At 53.6% G+C, this 13,509-nt stretch overlaps 1 protein-coding gene across 2 annotated transcripts; it reads left to right on the forward strand.

The window, feature by feature from the left end:
• The first annotated feature begins 1,414 nt into the window (after positions 1-1,414).
• SERPINA3 (serpin family A member 3) lies at positions 1,415-10,893 on the forward strand. Of its 2 annotated transcripts, none has more exons than XM_034642885.1 (5): positions 1,415-1,559; positions 3,036-3,686; positions 6,441-6,714; positions 9,258-9,408; positions 10,481-10,893. In XM_034642885.1, exons 2-5 carry the CDS (start codon positions 3,053-3,055, stop codon positions 10,682-10,684), a joined length of 1,263 nt encoding a protein of 420 aa, XP_034498776.1. In that variant the 5' UTR covers positions 1,415-1,559; positions 3,036-3,052; the 3' UTR covers positions 10,685-10,893. The 2 variants fall into 2 exon arrangements, with proteins under 2 accessions (XP_034498776.1, XP_034498777.1); XM_034642886.1 differs by having other exon boundaries at positions 1,420-1,555.
• The last annotated feature ends 2,616 nt before the right edge of the window (positions 10,894-13,509 follow it).

Genomic DNA, 13,509 nt, shown 5'->3' on the forward strand with positions numbered 1-13,509 from the left:
GGGAGCGGCAGAGGCAGAGGGAGAAGCAGGCTCCCTGCTGAGCAGGGAGCCCCCGACTCGGGGCTCGATCCTGGGACCCCGATCATGACCTGAGCCACAAGGCAGACACTTCACTGACTGAGCCCCCCTGGAGCCCCTGGGATTCTGTGTCATTTTTAAAAAATGTATTCAATTCTGAAAATATTTGGGACTTCAAAGAGCATTAAGTCACCATTTTCGGGAGGATGGGACCAGAACTCTCCTTAGTCACCTCAGGGCTTCCCGGCCAGCACGTCCTTGGTAAGTGCCCCAGGACACAGCCCTGTACAAGCAGTCCTGTCCCACGGGAGCTTACGGTCCGTGTTACTGCGTCATCTACCCTTTCCATCACCCTGCCGGGAAAATGTCGCTATCTACATGGTAGAGATGAGGAGGGCAAGCCTGAGGGATTTCCAGTTGCTTGAGGCCACGTGGTTGGCCAGGTTCACCGCATGCCAGAGCCACACCGTTACTGGTAATCCCGTGGTTTCCAAACTGTGCTCTGCGGCACCCTACAGCCTGTGATAGGTTGTCATGGACGGAGGGTCGTGACCATGAGGGATCAAGGGGAAGGTTTTCTTAGGAGCCCAAGAAAGGCCTGGGATTCCAGAGAGATCCAAGGAGACCTCAAGTTCACCACAGCTCTTCGTGCAAATCAAGAGGGGCCCTGGGGTGAAGAGGAGGCCACCCAGGACAGATGGCCGGAGACCAGAGGCCCCCTATGCTCCCCTATGCTCGGGGTCCTCAGACTGACACCCCCAATCTGGGGATGGGGGAGGGGTGCCTCAAAATGCAAATCAATCTATAGGCAAATAAAGAGTGTTGCATTTTTTAAAATATATCTGAGTGTGTGTATGAAGATTCGTCACACACACACAGAAAGTGACTTGTAAAAGAAATAACAACAAAATGTTCGCTGGGGAATGAAAGTTTGGGGACTATTTTCCAGTGTCTTTCTGTATATTTTCTGGGTTTTCACATGTTCCTCAATGAATATTTCATAGACAAAAGATAAAAATGAAAAGGAAATGTTGGTTTTTGTTTTGTTTTATTTTAAGAAACAAGTTGGGGGGGGGCGCCTGGGTGGCTCAGTTGTTAAGTGTCTGCCTTCGGTTTAGGGCGTGATCCCGGAGTCCTGGGATCCAGCCCCACGGTCAAGCCCCACATCAGGCTCCTCCGATATGAGCCTGCTTCTTCCTCTCCCACTCCCCCTGCTTGTGTTCCCTCTGTCACTGGCTGTCTCTCTCTCTCTGTCAAATAAATAAATAAAATCTTAAAAAAAAGAAAGAAGAAGAAACAAGTTAGGGGCTGTTCCTGTAACTGGATTATTCCACTAGATCTAACAAATTCATGTTACCAGAAATGCTTATTTGACCATTCCAGTCTAAAAACAGAACACTTGGGTGTCCCTGCCAGCATTTCCCAAGCAAGGGGAGGAGTTGTTCTCACGGGTAAATAGGTGTCCCTGCGCATGAAAATCCAGCACTCCGGGCTGGCTGGCGGCTTTGGAATCCGCTGAGGACGTCCAGCAGCAAAGGCAGGTAATCTGTGACGCTGCCCATCCCGGGAACCAAGGAACCCATCTTTCTAGGGTAGTTCTAGGCCTTGGCCTGGAGCCTGTGAGGCGGGAGGGGGCCAGGCGAAGGCGTGCCAGAGCCCTGGGGACAGTTCTCGTGCTAGCCCCGAAGGCCACGTCCTGGGAAGACGCGTCTTCCCTCCTGGTCTGAGTTTTCACACCTGCAAAGGATGGACGGACCAGAAGGACCTCTTTGGCTGTTTCTGCCTCCCACGCTTCGGGATTCTGAGTTTAGCCAGCTGTGTACCCCCATACACCAGACCCTCTGGACCACAACTCCCCTGAGGGGCACGAGGCACCCCCCCCTTGTCTGGCACAGGGCACGGCTCTCACGGCGAGGTGCAAACGGAACTGGTGTGTGTGTGGGGGGGTTCCCTCTGGGCAGAGCACGGCGTCTCCAAGGGGGACTGTTTCACGGCTCCTCTCCCCTCCAGGGCCCCCGGCCAAACAGACAGGCAGGCAGTGTCTGCCCGGCAACTAAAAAGACAGGCTGCTCAGAAGCAGAGCCAGCCTGCCAACTTGCCCAAACAAAGTTCTTTTTCTCCTGAAATAATTCAGGGGGCGGGGGGTGTTTAACCCCTCCAAAGGAATGGTTGCATGAGCCCGAGAGTAAACAGACAGTTGAGGCAATGGAGCTGCTGCTACTCCCGAGGGGGTCTGAAGGGGTTTCTGCTGGCCTGTGGATGGAAAGCAGCTCAGCTCCCTCCCCGCCTCCCCTCCCCGCCTCCCCTCCCCACGTCTGAAGCTGACCTTTTCTCTTCTGAACTCTGGGCCTGAGTAGGCAGAGGCTGAAGGTAAATAATCCTGTTTGCTGCAGTCTCTCCGATCTCTCCTGCAACAGCTCCAACCCCTCTCTCCCCGTGGAATCGCAGCTCTGGCGTGCTGGGTAGTTTCAGAGAGCGGGTGGCATGCGGGAGGACATGCTTCTCTGGAACACCCGTTGTGAGCCCGGCACCTTCATGGTTTCTCTCACGTGAGCTACTCAGCGTGTTGTACAGAGATGGCAATTGAGGCTCAGAGAGGTTCAGTCACTTACTGGTCACCACACAGCCATGGCAAGTAGCCCACACAAGATCCTAGTCCAGGTCTCCGCGGCTCTGAAGCCCACACTGCTTTCTCCCTACCAGGAGTCGGGAGCCAGGCTAACCAGGAGCCAGGCTCCTCCCGCTGCTCCCCTACTCGCTCGCTGTGGTGACTGTGGCCGAAACCCTTCTCCTCTCTGTGCCCAGTTTCTCCACTGGGGAGAAAGGCCACGATTACAGTACCCACCTCAAGTGTGATGTAATCGTGTATGTGGGGTGCCTGGGACAATGCCTACCCATGGAAAGTCACAAAGCTAACAGAGGCAGAGACTAGAACACAGGTCACATGGGGGGGGGCAGTGGGAGGCAGTCGGGGCACCATCTGGTCCCCCAACACTTAAAGGAGCTTTGTTTTACAGAGTTGAAGACAGAGGGAATGTCGCCCCTCTTGGCTCTGGGGCTCCTGGTGGCTGGGCTCTGCCCCACTGTCCACTGTGTCCCGGGGGGCGTGCTTGACCCCCAGAATGTCACCCAGGAGGACCTACACAACAAGCCTGTGGACAGCCTCGTGTTAGCCTCCAGCAACACCGACTTCACCCTGAGCCTTTATAAGGAGTTGGCTTCGAAGACCCCCAATAAGAATGTCATCTTCTCCCCGATGAGCATCTCCATCGCCTTGGCCTTCCTATCCCTGGGGGCCCAAGGCACCACCCTGACGGAGATCCTCGAAGGCCTCAAGTTCAACCTCACAGAGACCCCCGAAGCCGAAATCCACCGGGGTTTCCAGCACCTGCTGCGAACCCTCCGCCGACCCAGCAACGAGCTGCAGCTGAGCGTGGGCAATGCCATGTTCGTCGGCGAGCAGCTGAAGCTGCTGGAGAACTTCACGGAAGATGCCAGGGCACTCTACGCCTCTGAGGCCTTCTCCACCAACTTCCAGGACTCCACTGCTGCCAAGAAGCTCATTAACGACTACGTGAAGAATCGCACCCAGGGGAAAATTGTGGATTTGGTCAAGGACCTTGACCTGGACACAGCCATGGTCCTGGTGAATTACATCTTCCTGAAAGGTGAGTGCCCGGCTTGGGGTTTGGAAGGGAACAGTTATAGTTCTCAGGCTTCAGGGCCCTTTTCTGGCCTGGTGTAGCAAACCGTTTTATTGGAGAAACCAGCATAGAGCAGGTACCCTTGGTCTGGGGTGGGGGGAGGGGAGGAGGCATGGCACCGAGGCCCCGCCCTACTGTAGGCATTGTCTTCTCTTAGGGTATTTTACTTTATTCTATTTTTACATTTCTTTATTATGCTCTGTTAGCCACCATATAATACATCATTAGTTTTTGACATAGTGTTCAATGATTCATTAGTTGTGTATGACACCCAGTGCTCATTACAACACGTGCCCTCCTTACTACCCATCATCAGGCTACCCCATCCCCCTACCCTCCTCTCCTCTGAAACCCGCCATAGTCTCTCATGGTTCATCTCCCCCTTTGATTTCCTCCCCCTTCAGTTTTCCCTTCCTTCCCCTAATGTCTTCCGTGCTATTCCTTATGTTCCACATACGGGTGAAACCATATGATAATTGTCTTTCTCTGCTTGACCTATTTCACTTACCATAATCTCATCCAGTCCCGTCCATGTCAAAGGCAAATGGTAGGTATTCATCCTTTCTGATGGCTGAGGAATATTCCATTGTAAGTATGAACCACATCTTCTTTATCCATTCGTCTGTTGAAGGACGACTTGCCTCCTTCCATAGTTTGCCTATTGTGGACGCTGCTGCTATGAACATTGGGGTGCAAGTGCCCCTTCGGATCACTACATCTGTACCTTTGGGGTAAATACCTAGCAGTGTAATTGCTGGGTCGTAGGGTAGCTCTATTTTTAACTTTTTATTTTATTTTATTTTATTTTATTTTATTTTAACTTTTTAAGGGACCTCCACACTGTTTTCCAAAGTGGCTACACCAGCTTACATTCCCACCAACAGTGTAAGAGTGTTCCCCTTTCTCCACATCCTCGCAACACCTGTTGCTTCCTGCCTTGTTAATTTTTGCCATTCTAACTGGTGTAAGGTGGTATCTCAATGTGGTTTTGATTTAAATTTCCCTGATGCCAAGTGACGTTGGACATTTTTTCATGTGTCTGCTGGCCCTTTGTATGTCTTCTTTGGAGAAGTATCTGTTCATGTCTTCTGCCCCATTTTTTGACTTGATTATTTGTTTTTTGGGTGTTAAATTGGACAAGTTCTTTATAGATTTTGGAGACCAGCCCTCTATCTGTACTGTCGTTTGCGAATATCTTCTCCAACTCCCTGGGTTGCCTCTCAGCCTTAGTGTTTTCCAAATGACGCTTCGCCACTGTAGGAAGTCACTGCAGAGGGGCCCAGCGACGCTTTGTCCGAGTTTGAGTCTTACTCTGCCTGGCTCCCAGGAGGAAGGAGCTGTGCCTTCAAATCGCTCCAGGGTGGGTGGCAACTTCAGCTTGCTCCCTGAAGAGACGTTTGTGGGCAGGCTCGGGAAGCCCTCTGCCTGGGCACAGCCGGGCCATTCTGACCTGGCCTCTGTTCTGGCCAGGGACTCAGCCTCTGGTGGGGGGGGGGGTCCCATCTACATGGGAAGACAGTGTCTAAGGAGACTGGCCATCCCAGGGTTCTGCAACAGTGCCCCCTCTCATCACCATCTGGGGAAGCTCCTTGGGGGAGGGCACGAGCCAAGACAGGGCCCGTTCCCAGGTTCCAGCTGGTCCAGTGCCCGATCCCATGGGTAGGAACTCGACAAACACAAACCTCCCCAGCCCATAGGTTCCGAAGAGGCAGAGCGTGGACAGATAGAGTCGGCCCTGTGGGGGCCCAGTCCTCACGGGCACAAGAAAGAGACAGAGACCCAGAGAGGCGTGATGGAGTCAGGGGGTGATTGGGAGCTGGGTGGACACACAGAAGCCTGCACGAGAGGTTCTGACTGAGTCCTGGGGCAAATCCTCCCCGGCCTATGTTGCCGGATACAAATGAGGACCCCGAACCAGATTTTTGTGTAAAACTAATCCCATCCCCATATACTAGTTGTTCTTTGTGTCTCCTGATTTTCCCCTCCTACCACCCTGCCTGTTCTAGGATTTTCTCCCCCAAATTCTCCTCTCCAGGAACACACCACCTGGCTGGGCTTTCCCCTCCTCTCCTGCCTCCAACAGTGGAACGTGGGTTGGGGGATTTGGGAGGGGTGTCTGCACATTTCACATCAAGCCCCTAGTCTTTAGTCTCCCCAAAACTCCCCACAACCCCCGCCCCACTGAGGGCTCCAGTCCTCCTGGGGATGGAGCCCTATGCCCCCCTCCTCAGTCGACCTCTGCCCCACCCTCAGTTTCCCAATTTGCCCCTTGTTTCGGCCTGTTTGACGAGGCTGTGGGCACGTGTGTACATGGTAATGTCAGTGACTAACAATAAGTTACTAGCATTGTCCCTTTCAGGGGTTTGGGGATTCCAAATTCCTCCCCCTGCTGCCACATCCCACAGTGCTCCTGGGCCCCCTCTCCCGTCTCTCCCTGACCCCCACCTCTCTCTTGCACCCACTATTCCCAAACTCCTTTCAGTCTCTCTCTTATCACAGTTAACCAGGTCTTTGTCTAATGGCCACATTGCAACCAGACCTGTGGGGCTCACCACCGTCCCCAGCGGTCTACCCACTTGCCAACGTGTTCCTGCAGACCAAAGCAAGGCCGGTGGCGGGGCTGGTGGCTGGCCGAGTGTCTCCATCACCAGGGAACCTGGGCAGAGAAGGGATAGAGGCAGGGCAGCCCTTGTGTTCACAGAGTTCTCTGACCATCAGCCAAATGGAAGACGCCCTTTGACCCCCGAGATACTTTCAAGTCCAAGTTCTACGTGAGCAAGAGGAGGTGGGTCAAGGTGCCCATGATGAGCCTGGAGGACGTGTGGGCGCCTTACTTCCGAGACAAGGCGCTGGCCTGCACAGTGGTGGAGCTCCCATATACCAGTAACGACAGCGCGCTCTTCATCCTCCCCGATGAGGGCAGAATGGAGGCAGTGGAGGCCATGCTGCTCCCAGAGATGCTGAGGAGATGGACAGACTCACTGCAGATGAGGTGATGACCCCGGGACGCGGCCAGCCCTCCTTCCTTCCTCCGCAGCCACTCTTTCTCCCCTCTACCCCCAGACTCCCCACGCCCCCAGCACCCAGGGCCCCCCTGATGTCTGGGGCCAAGGCTGCCGTGCTGGCGAAGCCATCCCAGCCCAGTTGGAGCTTGGGATTACCCTGCCCTCGGCTGCCTGCATGGCTTTGGGCCTGAAAGTGTTTGCTCTATGAGACTCAATGACCTTGAACGGGACAGGGGTGGAAGCTGTCTCCGACGCTAACATGCTCACACCCCGGGGACTCCTCACCACAACCCAGCTCTCATGCCTGTCCTCTCCTTAGCAGAGGGGACAGAAGGGACTGCGATCAGCTAAAGGCCAAAGCCAGATGGACTCCGAGCACCAGCTTTCCGCTGGCTGTTCACATTCATTCATTCATGGGTTCATCCATTTGGCCCAGGTCACGTAGGTTAATGGAGCCCCCAGCAGGTGCCAGGCACTGATTTAGACCCTGAGGCCATGTCTGCAAGTAAAACATCAATCGCCTGCCGTCGTGGAGCTTGCTTTGTAATTGGAAAATGAGAATATAGATAAATATAATAGGTGAATTATTTAGTATGTTGGACATGAAGAAATGAGGGTGTGGGGGTGGATGATAGAGTGGGGTAAAATGATTCGGAAAACTAGACCAAATAGGAGGTAGATAGTGTTTTTAAACAGGATCGCCATTAGGTGATATTTGAGCAATGACATGATAGAGGTGAGGGGCATAGGTTGGGGAAAAGCATTCCTGGCAGAGGGAACAGCCAGTGCAAAGCCTCTATACAAAGCCTGGGGTGTTTGAGGATTCGTGAGGCGAGAGAGGCTGGAGCAGAGTGAGAGTCAGGAGAAGTCAGAGGCCCCTGTGGGATGGCTCAGGTTGAGAGGGGCCATGCAGACCCCCGGAAAACCTTACCTCTTCCTCCTCTAAGTGAAATGGGGAGTCATCTCAAGGTCTTGGGCCAAAGAGCAAATGATCTGAGTATTGGTTTAAAAAGATCACCCAGGAGGCTGAGTGGAGAATAGACCACAGAGGACAAGCATGGATGCAGGAAGACCAGCTAGGAGCCCAGGGCAGCGATCCAGGCGAGATGTGTGAGAAGTGGTCAAGTTTCAGATAAACCTGAGGGTAGAGACAGGCTAGATACGGAATTCAGAAGACTGTTGTCAAGGGGGACAAGCAAGACAGATTGAGTGCTGGGCCCAGTCCTTGAGGATGGGGATGCTGGGAAGCAGTTCTAGCTGTCACCTGGCCGGGGCTTGATGAGTAGTTGTGAATGGACAGAATATTCATCACACACCTCTGATTTACAAACCACCGAGGAAATATGCCTTAACACATTCCTAGCCCATGGTGGGTGCTTGATAAATATTTGTTGAGTGAATGGATGGAGAGGTGAATGAATGAATATGGAGAGAAACAGACATCTTCCCTGCTCATGGGACTCAAGGTTTATTGGGAGACACCGCCCCCTGTAGCTTGCAAGTATAAAACCAGGCAGACCGTGACAAGAGTCTTGGGGATATCAACAGAGAGAGGGGAGCTTGCAGGTGGAAGTATCCACTCTTGCTCCAAGAACTCACCACCAGCTCTGCTCAGGAGCAGAAGCCCCTGCTGTCAAGGAGCTCACCAGACAGCCAAGATGGGGACCCTCAATTGCGTGTTTCAGGATCCCCAAGGCCCTTCAAATGCAGTCCCTTCAGCCCCTGCCAGGTCCCCAGCACTAAGCCTTCCCTCCACTCTGCAGAGCATCCGCTTTTTCTTCTTGCCTTCCTGCAAGTTCATCTCCCTGCCTTCTGCTCTCCTCTTCACCCAGCCAGCTCCTTCCCCTCCTTCAGGACTCAGGCTTGATGCCGCCTCCTACAGGAAGCCTTCCTGGTGCCTGTGGAGCATGCTGTGGAATTCCCTATTGGAGAGAGCCTGTTTCCTGCTGCGCTGCAAGCTTGCAGGGCAGGAGCAGGGCAGGCGCTGGCTCATGTGGGCGCTTGCCGATGTGAATGGATAATTAATGAATTAAGAAGAGTCAGGGGCGCCTGGGTGGTGCAGTCATTAAGCGTCTGCCTTCGGCTCAGCGTGATCCTGGCGTTCTGGGATCGAGCCCCACATCGGGCTCCTCTGATGGGAGCCTGCTTCTTCCTCTCCCACTCCCGCTGCTTGTGTTCCATCTCTCGCTGGCTGTCTCTCTCTCTGTCAAATAAATAAATAAAATCTTAAAAAAAAAAAAAAGAAGAGTCAGCACAAGGGGTTAAGAAACTGAGGAAATGAGTACTTCTTTCCCACAAGAGNGTTCCCTCTCTCGCTGGCTGTCTCTCTCTCTGTCAAATAAATAAATAAAATCTTAAAAAAAAAAAAAGAAGAGTCAGCACAAGGGGTTAAGAAACTGAGGAAATGAGTACTTCTTTCCCACGAGAAGGGGTGGTTAGAAAGGAAACCAGGGAAGACCGAGCCATGAGGTGGAAGAAGGTGAGCCTTGAGTCAAAGCAGGTGTGCAAATTCACGTTCCTCCTTTTCTAGGAGGATAGACAACCTCTACCTGCCGAAGTTTTCCATCTCCAGCAGCTATAATCTGGAAGATGTACTTCCCCAGCTGGGCGTGAGGGAAGTCTTCACCAACAAGGCTGACCTGTCGGGAATCACGGGGGAGAAGAACCTGGCAGTTTCCCAGGTGAGTGTTCGAACTTTCGATCATTCGTCCTCTGTGTCTGAGCTTGAATGGTAAAGGCCAGGCAGACATTTGGGTGACCCTGAGTTTGCATGAATAACTGCATCTCTCCCGGCCCTCTCCCCCTCGTGGGTCTGTTCCAAGCCCAGGAGAGCTGGGTGATGAGCACGTTAGAAGCTGGTCCCCACCTCCCCTTCAATACCCTGTGACACAGAAGCTACTCGTGGGGAAGAGCCTGGGGTGGAATCAGGGCTGGGCCCCATTCCGTCCCCGCTCCACCTCTTACTGCCTACAGCAGCAAATACTTAGCGTACTGGACCCCTCGGTTTTTCTGTAAAATTCTTGGCCAGTGTGCAGTGCCTGGCAGAGTAGGGGAGGGGCACTGGGTCATAACAGCTGTCAGGCAGGTGTGATGCGTGTGAAAGAAGCCGACAGGGCCCCTTGTGCTGCGCTCCTAGAAACAAGGTCCTCGGACCAGGCAGGGTGTCTGAGCAGCGCTCCGCCCCCCTCGGCGCCCCACCTTCCAAAGGGCGTGGTCATGGAGGGAGGTGTGCAGAGGGGCCTATGGGGTCCAGGGATGTGAAGCCACATCTACGCAAAGTAGCCAAGGGCCCCGAGGATACTGCAGATGCGGCAGGAGAGCTGCTGAGAGCAAGGGGGCCCTTCGAGTCCGCGGAGGCATCGGCAGCAGCTGCTCGAGGTGGAGAGGCTGCCAGAAAGTCGCTTGCAAGACAAATGCCTGGTGTGGCCCCTGCCCCTCCCCCACAATAGCAAGTGTTTGCGGGGGCAGCACAGTCTCTGAACTCAGACAGAGAAGCATCCGGATCAGAATGCCCCTCCCCTTTATCGCCACGATCCTGGGCAGATCTCTCACAGCCTCGGACCTCAGTTTGTCTCTCTGGGCATTGGAACCAGGCAGGACCATGGACAGGGCCATCGGGAGGAACAAGCAAACAGATCAGTGACAGGACAGGGTCGAGGCTGCATGAATGTCAGTCCCCTTGGGGCTCTCAGGGGGGACGCTCACCCCTCGCCCACCCAACCTATGGTGGGTAACATTCTTGTGTTTCCACAGGTGGTCCACAAGACCCTGCTTGATGTGGCCGAGGAGGGCACAGAAGCCGCAGCCGCCACAGGAAGTAAAATTATGTACTTGTCAGGAAAAATTGGCCCACTGCTCACTGTGTGCTTCAACAGACCCTTTCTGCTGTCCATACGCCACAAAGATACCGAGAGCATCCTCTTCTGGGGCAAAGTCACCAACCCCCATCACGCCTAGGGCTCCCCCCCTTTCTAAGGTGCCGGGTCTCTGGGTGCAGCCTGGCCTCTGTGCGCCAAAGAGCCAGAGGCCAGGCCCTGCCTGGCTCATCCCTTAGAAGGTGACAATGACTCTGCCTTGTGGCTTCCACCTGCACTGGGAGCCTAGGGACTTTTGATCAGAGTCTCTGTGACCTCCAGACAGTAATAAACTCTCTTTCTCAGACTGGACATTTTCTTTGTGCCTTTCTACCCACATCTGCCTGACTTCATGCCCCTGTAGCTGCCTGTGCCCGCAGCCCAAGCCCCGGGATCTCCCCCTGGGGTCAGTCTCATGCAGGATCAGGGCGCCTCTACCCTCAGCTGCAGCGGCCTGGCCAGAGCCAGGCTTTGTGCTTGTAGCCAAGCCCACCCCGGGCCTCAGGCCCAAGGGGGGGAGAGGAGCCTGCTGCCTGGTTCCTTCTTCTCTGGGCTCCCTTGTCCCCAGTTCCAATCTCTCCCTTTCCCTCCCCAGGGCCCAGGATGTGTCCACACGCTGACCCCCGACACTGACCCCATCTGGCACAGCCCCTGGACCCCTCGCTCCTGGGCCTTCTCTCTTCCAGGATCCCTCCTTTTATCCCCCACCCACACACACACCCCCAATCAGGGGAGAGTAGTTACTTTGTAGGTTCCTGGCCAGAGCTCATCACCCACCTCACCAATTCTGACTGCTCCCCAACAGATGAACCCCTCAGCAGCCAGGATGGAGGGTGGGAGAAAGTAAGCAATACAGGGACAACTGCGATTAAAGCCATCCACACGGTCCTTCCTCTGCTGGTGTTATCAGGATGACAAACCACAGCTAAAGAGTGAGATCTTTCTGCCAGGCAATCTGCTAAGACCGCTGCCTAGATAACCCATCTAGTCCTTGTGACGACCCTATGGGATCGATGCTATTCTGAGTCCCATTCTATAGATGGGGACGGTGAGGAACAGAGAGGCTCAATAATTTTCCCCAAGGCTGCACAGCTAGGAATTATCACCAGCAGAGTGTTATCCCAACCTGCTCGATGTCAGAGGACTGCTCTAAACCACAAAAAGATTCTGCCCTTAAAGATTCTCACAGTGATGACCCTCGCATCAAATCTGATGATGAAACTAGGCTCTGGAAGCTGAGAGCGAGGAAGTCAGAGAAGGCTTCCTGGAGGAGGTGACTTCTGTGCTATCATCAGAGGAAGAGTAGAAGGTGGTGGAATGAACAGAGAGGAGGATGTTCTGGGCAGGAGAGGGTGATGAAGGCACCGTGAAGAAACCGGAGGTTGCTGGGCGGCTCTGGAGCAGTGAGCAGAGGGACTGCCAAGAGGAGGGGGCGATGGTGGGACTGCTGAACCGCTGAGGGCCTGGCAGCTCAGTAAGGATTCTGGAAGATTCCTTAGAGCCATAGGCAGCTTTAAAGGAGTTTAAACAGAGAGCTGGTGTGAGCAGATTTGCATCCTAGAGAACAGACTCTGGCCACTGTGGGCCAGGCATTGAAGGTGCTACTGTATTGAGTAGGTTATGGGGTTATTTTGGGTTTTTTATAATAATTTTTTATTATGTTATATTAGTCACCATACAGTACATCCTTAGTTTTTGATGTAATGTTCCATGATTCATTACTTGGCATATAACAGCCAGTGCACCATGCAATACATGCCCTCCCTAATACCCATCACCGGCCTATCCCAATCCCTCACCCCCCTCCCCTCTGGCGCCCTCAGTTTGTTACCATGGGCTCTGAGTAGGTTATGTTTTAGCAAGAATGCCCCGGCTGAAGAGGGGAGGGTGAGATGGTGGGGGGGCTGGGCTGGGGGAGACGAGGAGCAGCAGAATGGCCAGGCATTCTAGCCCAAGCCAGGGAACTGGGCAGGTGTGCAAAGAAAAGGGCACTAATTGGAGAGATGTCAACAGGTACAATTGGTAGACCCGGTGGTTGATTGTGCTGAGGACAGGAAGGAGTCAAGGGCGACGCCGGGGTTGCAGGGCTGGGGGCTCGGGAAACTGGAACTCATGCCTTGTTCTGTTCTGTGGGTTCAGAATTACAAAAAGATTGTTCTTCTGCAGGAAGACGAAGAGCTCTGATGTGCACACGTAGGGTCACAGACGTCTGTAGCCATCTGTACCTCAATAAGAAACTCTGGGTGGAGAGATGATGTCATGGCCATCATGCGTTGGTGGTTAAGCGAGACCATGAGAGGAGGCAGGCGTCTTCGTGTGCGTGGTGCTGAGAGCCTAGGGGCCCCTTACCCAAACACCAACATGTAAGGGGACAAACAGACCACAAAGAGACTGGAACAGAGAAGACCAAGGAGGAAAAGTGTGGCCTTGTGAAGGCCCCAGGAAGAAGATGTAGCAGCAACAGATGGCGGGCCTGGAATGGGGCTGAATCCTGGAGGAGAAGGACGAAGAGCGTCCTCTGGAAGAGTCCGACGCTGGTCCCTTGGCAGGAAGGATCCCAGGGGAGGGTGAGAGCAGAGAAAGGAAGGAGGGGTGCGCTGGGCAGAAGAGCAGTCGGCTAAGGGGGTCTATGATGTCGACGCCACTCCAGAGCTGTTTGGCATCGAAAGGCAGGAAGGAAGGGAGCTTAAGAGTCATTTAGAATAAGGAAGGATTTTCTTTCCATTTTTTTTTCATAACGAGAGACTTGAGCATTTACATAGTAAAAGTCAGCAAGAGAGATTGAAGATAGAAAAATCAAAGAAGTTAATCCTCAGCAGGGGGTCTGCTTAAGATCTCTCTCCCTCAGCCCTTGCCCTGCTCTCTCTCTCTTTCAAATAAATAAACAAATCTTAAAAAGAAAAAGTAACTGTACATGGACTCACGGGT

This window comes from Ailuropoda melanoleuca, chromosome 14 (assembly GCF_002007445.2).
Source record: "Ailuropoda melanoleuca isolate Jingjing chromosome 14, ASM200744v2, whole genome shotgun sequence".
In the NCBI taxonomy this organism is placed as follows: Eukaryota; Metazoa; Chordata; class Mammalia; order Carnivora; family Ursidae; genus Ailuropoda; species Ailuropoda melanoleuca.